General features: G+C 43.3%; 1 protein-coding gene across 2 annotated transcripts in view; it reads right to left on the bottom strand.

Moving 5' to 3' along the window:
- The window catches only part of Ube2h (ubiquitin conjugating enzyme E2 H), a 93,150-nt gene that overhangs the window by 39,839 nt on the left and 39,503 nt on the right, over positions 1-13,808 (bottom strand). For both annotated transcript variants that reach the window (XM_032906813.1, XM_032906814.1), the window contains exons 2-3: positions 7,408-7,484; positions 5,899-5,973 (exon numbers count right to left, since the gene is read on the bottom strand). In XM_032906813.1, coding sequence (XP_032762704.1) covers positions 5,899-5,973; positions 7,408-7,484 — 152 coding nt within the window. The remainder of the gene's footprint in view (positions 1-5,898; positions 5,974-7,407; positions 7,485-13,808) is intronic.

The following is a 13,808-nucleotide window of genomic DNA, read 5'->3' as shown; positions in this document are numbered from 1 at the left end:
CTGCTTTATCCCCTCCTGCAAATCTTCACTCTCTCCTCAAGTCCGTTCACATGAAGAGCAGATCCAATCAGCAGACTCTCTCATCCTTGGCATTTTCTATTTTAGAGACACAGTTTCTCTGCAGTTCTGGCTGTCATGGAACTTGATTTATAGACCAGGCTGGCCTCGAACTTGGTGAACCACCTACTTCTGCTTCCCAAACACTGGGATTAAAGGTATGTGCCTTCACTGCCTGGCCTTACAGATGATCTCTAACATCCTCAGCAAACGCTCTCCCTTTTTCACCCCTTTGTTCCTTAAAGATACGGCTCCTACTTGACGCTACAATACCAAGTTTTTCTTTCCTAAACAAATCCCTAAAAAGAACAAGTTAGGGGTTGGGGATTTAGCTCAGTGGTAGAGCGCATGGCAAGGCCCTGGGTTCGGTCCCCAGCACAGAAAAAAAAAACCAAAAAAAACAAAAAAAAAAAAAAAAAACAAAAAAAATCTTTCATATCCCATTTAAACAACAACAACAACAAACAAACAAACAAACCACAAAACACCCACCAGGCTGGGCATGATGGTACCTGTCTTTAATCCCAGCACTCAGGAGAGAGGGGTAGGCAGATCTCTTAGTTCAAGGCCAGTCTGGTCTACAGATCAAGTTTCAGGACAACTAGGGATACACAATGAGATCCTTTTTTAGCTAGGAGTGTGGTATATCTTTAATTCTAATACCTCTAATCCTATATCTCTAACCAACTGGGAAGTAGAAGAAGTGAGTTCAAGTTCCTGTCTCAAAACCAAACCTGTCTCAAAATAAAGCCAAAATCTGCTCTTTTGATGGACTTTGTTTTGGTTCTGAGAGAGTTTCATATAACCCAGGATGGCCCTGAGCGCACTGGGCAGCTGAGGGTGACCGTGGAACTCTGAGCCTCCTGCCTTCACGTCCTGAGCTACACTCCATGTATTTAGCCCCGTCTGCTGGTTAAACAGCAGCACCCTCAACCTCAGCACCCTTTCCACAGAGGACCTTTGTGACCGCAGCTGGAGTGACTGCTTCCACCCACGGCCTTCTTCTCAGCAGAAGTGTCGTCCCGAACACCCAAATCCAACCTCTAAATAATCTGCCATCACACTGAAGATGACCTACCTTTTCTCTGAGCACCCCTGCCTATGTGAGCCCCTATATTCTTTTCCCTGAATGAAGATCAGAACTGTCTTTTCTTTAAATAGCTTAGATGTTCTTGGTTAGAGAGGCTTAGAATTAATCTTTAATATCAGTTATTTTAAATTTTGCCAGAAACCTACTGCTCACTCCTGTGCTCCTGCACATGAGTGGTACCAGTAGAGTAGGGATTCGATAAACTTAATGGATTGAGCTGCCACACACATTTTAATGCACAGAGACGGTTCGTTTTCAGAGCACCTGTGAGTGACTGCATTCTCATCCTAACAACTTTAAAATGCTCCTTAAAATTTTCTTACTACACTTTGCTACTGAAGTTCAAAACAGTTATTTGATATAGAAATTTAATTCAAATCCAAGGTCATGAAAGTCTAGAAGGATATAATTGGTCAAAATGGGATTTGGCTTCCTTAGCTCAAAAGTTCACTTATTTGTATAAATATTCTGGTGGCACAAGTAAGCCTTTGTTAAGTGACATCTCATGACCGTCATACTCCTCCCTATCCTCAAACTTGCGTGCTCACTTCAGTGATGGGCATTAGTGCTGGGGAGTTAACTAGAGACTGTTTCTGTCTAGAACATGTGAAATGGAACTAACACTCTTTGACAATTAGCCATACTGTGTTATAAGACTTCAATCCCCAGTGAGGTACCATCTGACCATAGTGAATAAAACAAGGAACTGCACTGCCCTTATTCTCTGGCACAAGCATAAAGATATGGCACACATTACCAGAGTAGCTTCCAACTAAGAATGAATCAGATTAGGAAATTTAAAAGGGATTTTGACAGTTTGACAACCTAAACTGTCCGACTTAGTTGATAGCCTAATCTGGAGATCTGTGCTATGGCTCAGTACAGCTCACTGTATAGTCAAGGCACACCTACCTCCTGATCCCTCTGCTTCTGCTGGGACTACAAGTGTGTGCACTGGGTCTGGTTTGCCTTTTTGTTTTGTTTTTAAATTTTCTGGTGTTTACCCTACATGGATGTGTTTGTGATGGTGTCAGATTCATTGGCACCTGAGTTCCAACTGTCTTAGTTATAGACAGTTGTGAACTGCTATGTGGGTGCTGGCATTTGAATTCGGGTCCTCTGGAAGAGCATTCAGTGCTCTTAACTGATGAGCTGTCTCTACGCACACGCACACTTTAAATTTACCAAGCAATATACAGGCTACTGAGTTGGCTACAGACAGATCTCAAGCACACACTGTAGCTCAACCACATCATTACCTCACTATTTAAATTTTTACTCTCATTGCTACACATAAAACATTTGTTGTTTGGATATAGCGACCTACTATGTACCTCTGGCTGGCCTGAGCTAGGTTTGCAGAACAGGCTGAAGTTAGACTAACGGAGATTCACCTGCCTCCTGTTTCTGGCGAGCTATGCTGCCCTGCCCAGGACACATACAGCATTCTTTATTTTATGTATATTACGGTTGGTGTAAGTGCACGGTATTGCCCTTTTACACATGTGCTCAGCAGTGGTGTAGCTACTGCACGTGTGTTCCTTGCTCCTAACAGCACATGCTAGAGCTAACAAGTGGAATCTGGAGAAGTGGGCATGAAAACGTATGGACCCACCTCTCGGATGAAAACAGCACTGAGATTCCAAATAGTTCTCAAGTTTGCATTTGTATCCTCACATCTCAAGGTTTTGTAAAGATAACACTTTTTTAAAAATAAAAACTTTCTTTACACTCTCTGCTCCACAGAGGCACTGCCTCACAAATCATATAAAGAATATTTGTACTTTACGTCCATTTATTCTTCTAGCTCCTAATGTCAACAAAGGGGGCCACACACTGAGTATTTCATGAACAGTTAGCAAGCGAATAAGTCACTCAATTCTAATAGGTCCTCTGTAGTTCAGGCTGGCCAACTTTGACTCCTGATCCGCCTGCCTCCACCTGCTCAAGGGCTGATACTATAGGTATGCAGTGCTAAGCCTGTTAAAAAACAAGTATATGACTGAGGTAACATCTTGCAATGTTACCAGGCTGATTTACAACTCCTGGCTCCAAGCAAATTCTCCTGCCTCAACTACCTGATTACTAGTACTATAGAGGCATGAACCACCAGGTCCAAACTCCTTTCTATTTTCCACAGAGATGGGGTCAATATTGTCTAATGGCCCCAAACTTGTAGGTTCAAGCAATCTTCCTACTGAGTAGCTGCTGACTAAACAGATGAGCACCATAGTTCCTGGCCAGTGTCTTATTCTCCAGAAAGACAACAGATAGGATGGATATAATTTTATGGAAAAATTAAAATCAAATCTAGAACTCTTCCTGATAACCAGTGACAATTTGTTACTCATGGACGCCTAACTATATGTAACTAAATATGGTCATTAACAACCAGCAGCACTTCTAGCACACATGACAAGGAACATCTATGAAAACTACACCACAACTGCCATGCGCAGTGCAGAGATGTCTTTAACCCCAGAACTGGAAGGCAGAGGCAGGCTGAGCTCTAGAGCTCACTGGCCAAGCAATCCACCCCACCTATGAGACTCTGTCTCGAAGACCAACTGGATAGTTCCTGAAGAACACCACCTGGTCTTCATATACAAACATGTATACACATGTCATATGTACATGTGTATACCCTAACATTAACACACACTTCATATACGAACATGTATACACATGTCATATGTACATGTGTATACCTTAACATTAACACACACTTCATATACAAACATGTATACACATGTGTATACCTTAACATTAACACACACTTCATATACAAACATGTATACACATATGTGTATACCCTAACATTAACACACACACACATTTCACATACAAACATGTATACACACGTCATATGTACATGTGTATACCCTAACATTAACACACACACACACACCAATTCTATACTAATAAATATTTTTCAAATACAAGCTGGGGATGATGGTATACACCCAAGATCAGGAGGCTGAGGCAAAAGGACAAACTGAAGGACTACCTGGGCCCACACATACACATACACACAGTAAGAATAGAAGATATTTAATCTAAACTTACATTTACCTATTTAAGGTGCTGGAGGCTGGTCTCAGACTTCATACATTCTAGACAAGCACTCTGCTACTAAGCTACACCTCCCAGTCCACATCTTAGTATCTATGAGCTTAAATAAAACCCAGCCAACAGTATACATGCCAGACACTGGGAAAAAGATGTTAAAAGGACAGAGTCAAAATTATCTAATGTTCTTTCCCTTCTGTTTAATTACATGTCTAAACAACTCAAAAAGCAAATAAACTTTGCCCTTTTCAAATGAGCCCCGGCCTCTCAAAACGCTTAAAGTGCATCCTCAGTACTGCAGCATGGCTGACACCCTGAAAACGGATCACGTCACAGATTAAAACTGACGCATCCTCCTCTGAAGGAAGGATGGCTAGCACACGTACTTCAACAACACCAACCTCCGCAAGGAAGAGGATACTCATATGCAGAGCATCAAGCTCTGAAGTGTACAGTAAGGCAACATAGAACGTATGAGTGTTAAATTAACTGGGAATTTGTGTCCCTGGCTGGGGTTATGCAGTGTTTTATGTCTAGGTATTTTAGGGGAGGGGATGCACGCAGCAGTTCAGAGGCGGAGGCGCTGCCTGGATGAGCCAGGCTCCAAGTCTGTTCCCAGCAATGGAGTGGAAAGCAGTCTCTTAGGATAAATTTCAGAAAGCTCCAGTGAAAGGTACCCTTTTCCTGGGACAGCGGGATAAAGCTTGAGGAAGAGCTCTACTTCTACAGCACAGGCTGCATCCCCATAGCTGACTCTCAGTTCCATGAGCCCTGTCTGCTGTCAATTAACAGCGTAAGGTAACAGCCTGCACTGGGAGTGCCGAGTTCCTGGCTTTAAATAGGTGTATATGACACGTATGTGAACATCGTATTTAAAGTGTTTCAGCAGAAAGGCTCAAGTTAAGAAGACACAGGAACAGACCAGGCATGGAGAGGCACAGCAGAAGAGCCCTGTGCAGAGAGGGCTCTTCTGCCTTTCTGCCTCATTGGCACGGAGCTATGGACGGCTCTGACCCCCAGGCACATGGCTCTAATGTCCGGAGTGCTCATGAACAGTGTCAGACTCAACACCTCACAGCCATCCTGCCACCATGTCTAGCCCTGCAGCTTGCAGGATCTTACAGCATTGAAGTCATTTCTCCTGGGCGGCTGCTGGCTGAGAAAATCCACCTCAGAACCTGAAGAAGGAACAGCCTTAGGAATTTTCCACGTTGACAAAGAATTACAGATGCTCTTCAGTACTTTCAGGACGTAAAACTCTACAGGAAGTAAAGCAGTTTGATGCTGCTACAGGCTGCAATTTCTGATAGGACTTAGTTCTGGGATCATCCTTAATACATCATTCTAACACACGATTTGCACTACACAGAAACGTGAAAGACTGGAATTAAAGCAAAACTTCAGGATGTTATTCTGTTTTGCTAGAGTAGGGGTTAGTTCAAACTGCAGGAGATTAGGCATCAGTTCTGAAGATGGTGAAGACAACTCACAACTGTAGTCCCATGAAATCCCCTGCCCTCTTGTGGTCTGCAGACATATACATGTAGACAAAACATCCACAAGTCTTTTTTAAAAAGCCAAGAAAGGAAAAATTCAGTTCAGTAAAAATTTTTGGACAATCATCTCTTATAAAATACATGGTTTTTATTTTCCTCTTAGATTTCAGAACTGTCATCACATACCTATAGATGGAGATTTGAAAGGGTATTTATCAGGAAGGTCCACTCTAACTTTCCACACCCCGCCTTCATATGGTGCTGTAACAGAAATAAGACATGTTACCCATTAGAACTGTATCTCCAAATAAACCCAAGTGTAAATGAACAGTAAATCCCTCTGTCTCCTGAAAAAAGCCTCAAAAACCAATTCCAAAAGAGCCAGGCACTAGCTGAGCAAGGGGCCTTTGGCTGTGATCCAAGCACAGTGAAGATAAAGCAGGAGGAAGGCTGTGGGCCCTAGGCTAGCCTGGGGTACTGGGACCAACCAAGACCAACTGCAACCAGCAGAGCAGGCACCTCACCTCAGACTAGAGCTTCTCTTCACACTGCATCTAACAGGGACAGATCTGCTCTATCACAATTATCCCGTTCTGATTAGAGTATCTCCTCCTTACTCAAGAGACTGAGGCATGAGGACCCAAAGCTCGAGGGCCCCTGAACTGGAGTAATTTCAAGCCAGCTAGTGAGACCCTGCACCTCACTAAGAGACTGAGGAGATGGCTCAGTGGTTAAGAAGACTTGTTGCTCTTGCTGAGCCGCCAGATCAAACTTTCAGTACTCACATTATAGCTTCCAACAACTATAACTCCACTTCAGAGGATCTGACCCCTCTTCTCACCTCTAAAGGACACCAGGCCCACATATGCTATACAAACATACACATACAAAAAATACCCACTCATTAAAAAATTTTTTTTCATCTTAAAAAGTAAGAGATGGGCAGTGAGTGTGTGAGTGTGTGTGTGTGTGTGTGTGTGTGTGTTTGTGTGAGTGTGTGTGTGTGGTGTGTGTGTGTGAGTGTTTGTGTGTGTGTGTGTGGGTGTGTGTGTGTGTGTGTGTGTGTGTGTGTGTGTGTGTGTGTGGTGTGTGTGTGTGTGTGTGTGTGTGTGTGTGTGTGTGTGTGTGTGTGTGTGTGTGTGTGTGTGTATGTGTGTGATGGACTAAGTCAGGGGTAGAGCACTTACCTAGCATGTACACAGTCTGAGGTCAATCACCAGTACCAAAAAAATGACACCACATATTTTCCTTTAAAATATCCAGAGTTAAGCCAATATTCCCTCGTTCTTACTAGATCCTACTGAACACTACTCATTTGTTTATAAAAATATAGTCAGGGGGTTGGGGATTTAGCTCAGTGGTAGAGCGCTTGCCTAGGAAGCGCAAGGCCCTGGGTTCGGTCCCCAGTTCCGAAAAAAAGAAAAAAAAATATATAGTCAGGTTCCTTTTTCTCCTACCTTAATAAACCCCCCAAACAAAACCAGAAGAAAATACATTTCCAAAGGAACACCGACATGACCATCCATAATAGAACCCAGACCTTGTGAAAGAGGTAAGTGCACAAATGACACAGACCTCTTCGCTCACTGGTTCTAGTAGTCAGTTAAAGTTCACTTTCCAAAGCCATGCGCCTGTTCATAGCTCTACTGTCAGTAAAGACTATAAAAAAGGACACATACCCACACATGTACTTACTTCCTTGTGGTCCATAAAACTTGACAACAAATTCATTGAGTCCTCCTAGGATTGTAACCTCATGTTTGCTTTCAATGCTGGGGTAGAAGGTAAAGGAAATTACACAGGCTTAGCACATCAAAGAACTACAGGTGATATCCAAGACATGCCAGTGTGCCCGTGCTATCAAATGATATATTTCTGGTAAAACATAAAATATACACAACTCTAGCAGACTATTTATATCCCTTACGAAAAGACTGTGGATAAGCTTTGGATTCAGAGAGACTAGCAATGTAAGTGTACTCTCTGGGCGTTCTCCCTCTGCAAACGGAGTATGATTTCATGGGATTTTGTCAAGTTTACAGAGGGAAATTGGGGCAAAGCTGTGGCATTTGTTTTCACTCATTCCTTTGCTCCTGAGCTGTGTCTTCAGGTTTAGGTGTGGATCAGGACTCTAATCATGGATGGGCACCACTTCTTGTTCTCCTCTAACACCTGCCTCACTCTGAGACATCTTGAGAACTCTTTCACAGTGTAAGATTCAGGGCTGGGAGCCAGCTCCTTCTGTAATGTGCTTGCTGTACAAGCATGAGGACCTGAGTCTGATCCCAGACCTACAGCAAAACCTAGGCATGCTATGAAGCTACAATCCCAACAAACACCACCGGAGCAAAGTCAGGCAGATCCTCAGTGCTCTATGGCCAGCCATTTTAACAAGTAAGCTTTAGGTCCTAGTGAGAAACCTTGCCTCAAAAAACCAAGGTAGACCAGGCATGGCGGCCTTTGATGCCAGCACACAGGCGGCAGAGGCAGGTGGATATGAGTGCTTCAGAGCTAGTCAGGACCTCGTTAGAAACAAAGCTACTCCTAAAAAACAATGTAGACAGCTCCTAGGGCAACGCCTAAGGTTGTTCCCTGGCCGCCACACTCACAAAAACATTTAAATGCACATGTACACTCACACAGAACTCTGACCTCCACATTCACACATGGAATGCCCATGTACATGTGTGCACGTGTGGTCCCACTCCCTCCCTTCTCTCCCCGTCTCACATACTATAAAAGTAAAGAAGCATGTGGCAAGGGTAGGGAGCAGGTCTTTGGAGGCTGAGGACCTGATTTCTCGGCCAGTCTGGGCTACACCATGAGTTCAGAGTCAGTGCAGAATTACATAACTAGACAACACCAGAAAGGACAAAAGGTATTGAGTGAGAGTATAGATAGTCCAGTGATAGAGCATGTGGTCAGCATGCATAGGAACCTGCGTCCAACTTCCAGCATTCTCCCTCGAAGTGAATTTGAAAAATTAAGATGTTATTAGAAGAGTGAAGAGGAGGCTAGAGAGATGGCTCAGCGGTTAAGAAAACGACTGCTCTTCCAGAGGTTCTGAGTTCAATTCCCAGCAACCACATGGTGCCTTACAACCATCTGTAATGGGGTCTGATGCCCTCTTCTGGTGTATCTGAAGACAGCTAGTGTACTTATATAGAAGGAAGGAAGGAAGGAAGGAAGGAAGGAAGGAAGGAAGGAAGGAAGGAAGGAAGGAAGGAAGGAAGGTAGGTAGATATAGATAGATGAAAAAACTTTTTAAAAAAGTGAGGAGGAAAATACCTTAACAAGAAAAAGTTCCAAACATTCAAAAAATAAAACAGGGTTTGGGGATTTAGCTCAGTGGTAGGCGCTTGCCTAGGAAGCGCAAGGCCCTGGGTTCGGTCCCCAGCTCCGAAAAAAAAAAAAAAAAAAAACCAAAAAACAAAAACTAAAACAGGAGACTCGTGAGGCTCAGTGATTGCGGAAACACTGCTCTTGCAAATGGCCCAAGGCAATTCCCAGCACCAAGGCAGGTAGCTCACAAAGGCTGAAACTCCAGCTCTAGGGGATTTGATCTGATGCCTACTGGCTTCCTCAGGCACCATAACCACACACCCCACATACACACACAGTAATTAAATTCTTAAAAAGAAACAAACATGAAAAGACAATATGTAAAGGGTTTGACGCATGAAGAACATTTAAAATGCCATCTTCCTGCTGTGAAGTGATGAATGGGAAGGTAACAGCAAGTGTTGTGTGGCGCACACTCTCATGTGGAGAACAAGTGTACACCACCATCCAAGCCTAGAATAAAACTTACTGCCACGCAAACCTTACAACAACACGTTTTCTGTTTTGCTCTGAGACAGGGTCTCACACTGTAGCCCTGGCTCTCATGGAACTCCCTATAGTAGACCTGGCTGGCCTTGAACTCAGAGACACTCCTGTGGCTGCCTCCCTAGTGCTGGGATTAAAGGCAGCACACACAGCTTTGCTCCTGCTGGTGAGAGTGGGGTCTCATTTCCTTCTCTTCTGGAAACTGGCCTGCAGAGAGATGGGTTCTCAGTGCTCACGAGCACCTGTGACTCCAGCTTCAGGGGATCTGGCTCTCCCTTCCAGCCTCCTTGGGCACCACACACACACACACAGGCCAAAACACCCAAGAAAGAAAACTGATGAGGGGTTGGGGATTTAGCTCAGTGGTAGAGCGCTTGCCTAGGAAGCGCAAGGCCCTGGGTTCCGTCCCCAGCTCCGAAAAAAAAAAAGAAAAAAAAAAAAAAAAAAAAATGTATCTCTGCTCCTAAGTCAAGGGACCTGGTGTGTGTGGGGCCTCCATCTGCTGAAATGGGTGGGTCAGGCTAGTAATCCTGGGAGTTCAGAAGATGCCTTTATCATCTGTGGTGAATGTTAGAAAAGATTTTTTTTTAAACTTAAAAAAGAAATCTACAAATTCTTGGGATACTACTGATAAAAAAAATCTGTCAAACCCATAAATCACATTCTATTCATTTCTAAGTTAGTCACAAAATACTAGTCTTACCTACTTAGCATTTCACCTTAAGAATTCTGTTTTCACCAGAACAATGATTAGCATTGAAGAACTCAAGTCCATTTCACTCTTAAAATACCAGCCACCCACCACCTTATTTCCCTAAATAGCATTATGGTTACACAATCTAATATTTAAAGGCGGATGCCAAACTGTCAAGAGACAACTGACATTCTTGGCAAAATGTGTCTGTCAGGATTTTAAGTGATTTTTATATAGCTCAGAACTTTTCCAGAAAGGGAGAAAGGACTAAGCCTATTCTATTCCACAGATGACATTACCAGGTCAAGGGCTTAGGACTCAAAGACATCACCGGATCCTCAGCTTGCTCATAATGCTCTACCAAGGAAGTGGCCTTGAGAGCTGTGTCCCAGGGATGTAGCAGAGGAAAAAATGTGCTTTTGTGTAGAGCTGAAGATTCGTGGTTGCTGCTTTCCACATTGAGACCAGGCTGTTTCCAACTCTCCTTTAAAGAGACCGCAAAGGAGAGTTGGAAAACTGAGCAGCTCTCAACTGCATGTTTATCAACACGAAAATTATCACATGCAGTAATGCTCGTAAAAAAAACTTTTATGGAGATATTTAGTTCTTAAGACATACTAGGAAACAAAACTGGGTCCACTTATTGTATGTATGTATGTATGCATGTATGTATTTTGCCTGTGTGTAATGTCTGCACTGTCTGTGTGCAGTGTCCATGGAGGCCAGAAGACAGCATCAAACCCTCTGGAACTGGAGTTGGTTCTGAGTGACTGTACAGGTGCTGGGATCTAACCCTGTCCTCTCCGGAAGAGCAGACAGTTCTTTCTGAATTGCTGAATCGTCTTTCTAGACCCCTTTATTTTCTTACCTTAATTCTGTATTGAGGTATTAAGGTAACTGGATTCATGATACCATTCTATCTGTTTCGTTTGAAACTCTGTCTCATAGGTTCTATAAAAAAGTAACACACTAATAAAAGAACTATAGCTTCATTAAGTATAATAGTTGATCTTAGCCTTAAGAATTCAGGAATTGAGGCTGGTGTGATGTTACACACCTGTGGGGCACCACTTGGAAGGTGTAAGCTCTCAGGGCCAGTCTCATAACAGCAAATTTGGGGCTCTCCTCAGCAACACGAGAATTTATCTCATAAATGGGAATGGAAAAGGGGGGCACGATCGGGAGCGCGCGCACACACACCCACACACACACACACGCCCAGGGTTGGGAGGGAGAAGCTAGGGAGTGATGAAATCCCCAATGTAAACAACTAGGGCACGTGTTTTTCAGAATCTGGAAGGAAACACTAAAGGGCAATCAACAAATGAATAGATAAATGTCATCTTTTAAGGCTAAGCAGTTTTATATTCTGTATCTCCCCAAAACTAGTTTAAGCTTTCTGTATGAAATAATAGGAACTCCTTAGGCTGGTCTATGAGGAATATGGTGTAGATCATTAAATCCATGAAAGATCACAGAGCTTTCTGTCAAAACTTGTTTACTAAGATTCCACCTCTCCATATGCCAAACAACAACAAAAAAAGGACTCTTAGACAGTGTCTGTCTAGTGCAGTATAAGACATGCTGAGTAGAAAACACAGTCCAGGCATGGTGACTCATGCCTACAATTCTTGCACTAAAGAAGGCGAGACAGGAGAACTGACAAGACTTCGAGGCTAACTTGGGCTGAGTGTGAGCTTCAGAAGACAAGCCTTAGCTGAAGTGTGAGACTTGTTTCAAAGACCAAACACTAAAACCCAAACAAAAAATAGTAAAAGCAAAAATACAACTAAAATTTGGAGACATAATTCTAGGGCCAGCAAGATGGCTTCCAGGTAATGGTACTTGCTACCACCCTGATGGCCTTGAGTTTAATTCCTGAGACCTGTAGTCTTTGAAGACCTACAGTCTGAGACCACAATGTCTTGAAACCAATGTTATTTGGACACCAGGAGGTAAGAACAAACATTAAAACTGGGGATTTAAGACAGAAGTGGCAGATACATCTATAATCCCAGCATTTGGGAGATGCAGGTGCGAAGGAATGGACTGTAAGGCCATCTTCAGCTACACAGTGAGTCTGAAATCTGGTCCCATAAAAACGAAATGATAAAAATTAAAATAATAAAATACAGCATAATTTTGATGAGGGAAATGCTAGGAAGAAAAGGCTGGGCATGAACACAGGTGGGGCCTCCGGGTACAGACACAGTAAGCAAAGATGCAGTATTCCATGCAAAATCCACACCAGTGTGCTTTAGAGATGCACCAGCTGTGTGCAGAACAGGGAGAGGGCAAAGCCAGACACTAAAGCAAGAGCGACATTCAAACCTCGGCGACTAGAACGGTGGCAGAACTGACAAGAGTTGACAGACTCTGCAGCTGACTAAGGAGGACACAAACATTAAGAGGCTCCAATGTGGCTAAAAGGTCATTTCACTAAGAGACAGGGTCTTCCTGTGTAGCCCTGGAGCTTGCTATGAAGACCAGGTTGGCTCTGAGATCTGCTAGCCTCTACCTCACACATGCTGGGGAAAGGCACTACCACCATACCCAGCCCATCCCACTTTTCTTCAAGCTTTGTTTTTGGAAACAGGTTTCATGTGCTCCAGGTCACGTCAAACTCATTAGGCACCAGGGAGGACCGTGAACTTCCCAAGCCCCTCAGTTAAAGGTATAAATTACCATTCCAGATTTAAAAAAAAAAATCTAAATTTCAACACCTATTCCTAACTTCTAATTAATCTCCTATATTTCCTCTTTTTTTCCTTCTAGACGGGGTCTTCTATACACAGCCCAGCTTGGCATAGAACCCACGATGGAGCCCACGTTGGCCCTGAGCTATCCATCTTCCTAATGCAGCTCTACGTGCTAGGACTGCAGGAGCACCACATCCAGCGCTACGATCTCCCAGCTTCTTCTGTGTGTGACTGCTTCCTCAAACTCATGATACCCTCCACCCCCATCTCTGCATGCTGTGAGTAGAGGCATGCCGCCATTAACTAGTCTTGACCATTACTTCCTGTCAAACCACATCAACCTTCAGAGCAGACAGACCAGCTTTATGCAGCACCTGACATGCAGATAGCAATGCCAATGCAATCCTGGAAGCCAGAGTTCAGCCCAGGGTTTACAGCATTTCTCAGATACTATAATCAAGGCACATGGAAATCATTTATAGAAAGCAATGTCATTTCTACAAAGAAATATCTTCTTTGGCATTTTCCATGGTGACATATATACTCCATCTACAAAGTAATAAGAAGAAAGGTGTATGGTCAAGCAGTCTAAGGCGCTTAACTAAAGAATAATTCATTTAATAATTTTAATAGCAAGTATTGCTATCCATTCGACAGACGAACATTATCAAAGTATTAACAATGGATGCAGAAACTGAAGAGAAAGATCTTAGATGTGCTGTCATCTCTCTATAGAACACTCAACACACCTTTAAGTCACAGAGCTACTTAGAAAAAGACCAAGATCTCCAACTCTGTGGCTTGCCCTCCTTCCTGTCCTTTTGTTTCCTAGACTAGCTAGCTAATTTATCAGTGTGTGTGTGTGTCCAGAGATC

The sequence above is a fragment of the Rattus rattus genome, chromosome 6, assembly GCF_011064425.1.
Source record: "Rattus rattus isolate New Zealand chromosome 6, Rrattus_CSIRO_v1, whole genome shotgun sequence".
Classification (NCBI taxonomy): domain Eukaryota; kingdom Metazoa; phylum Chordata; class Mammalia; order Rodentia; family Muridae; genus Rattus; species Rattus rattus.
Note: the sequence above shows the minus strand (reverse complement) of the source record. Positions and strands in the feature narration are given on the sequence as shown.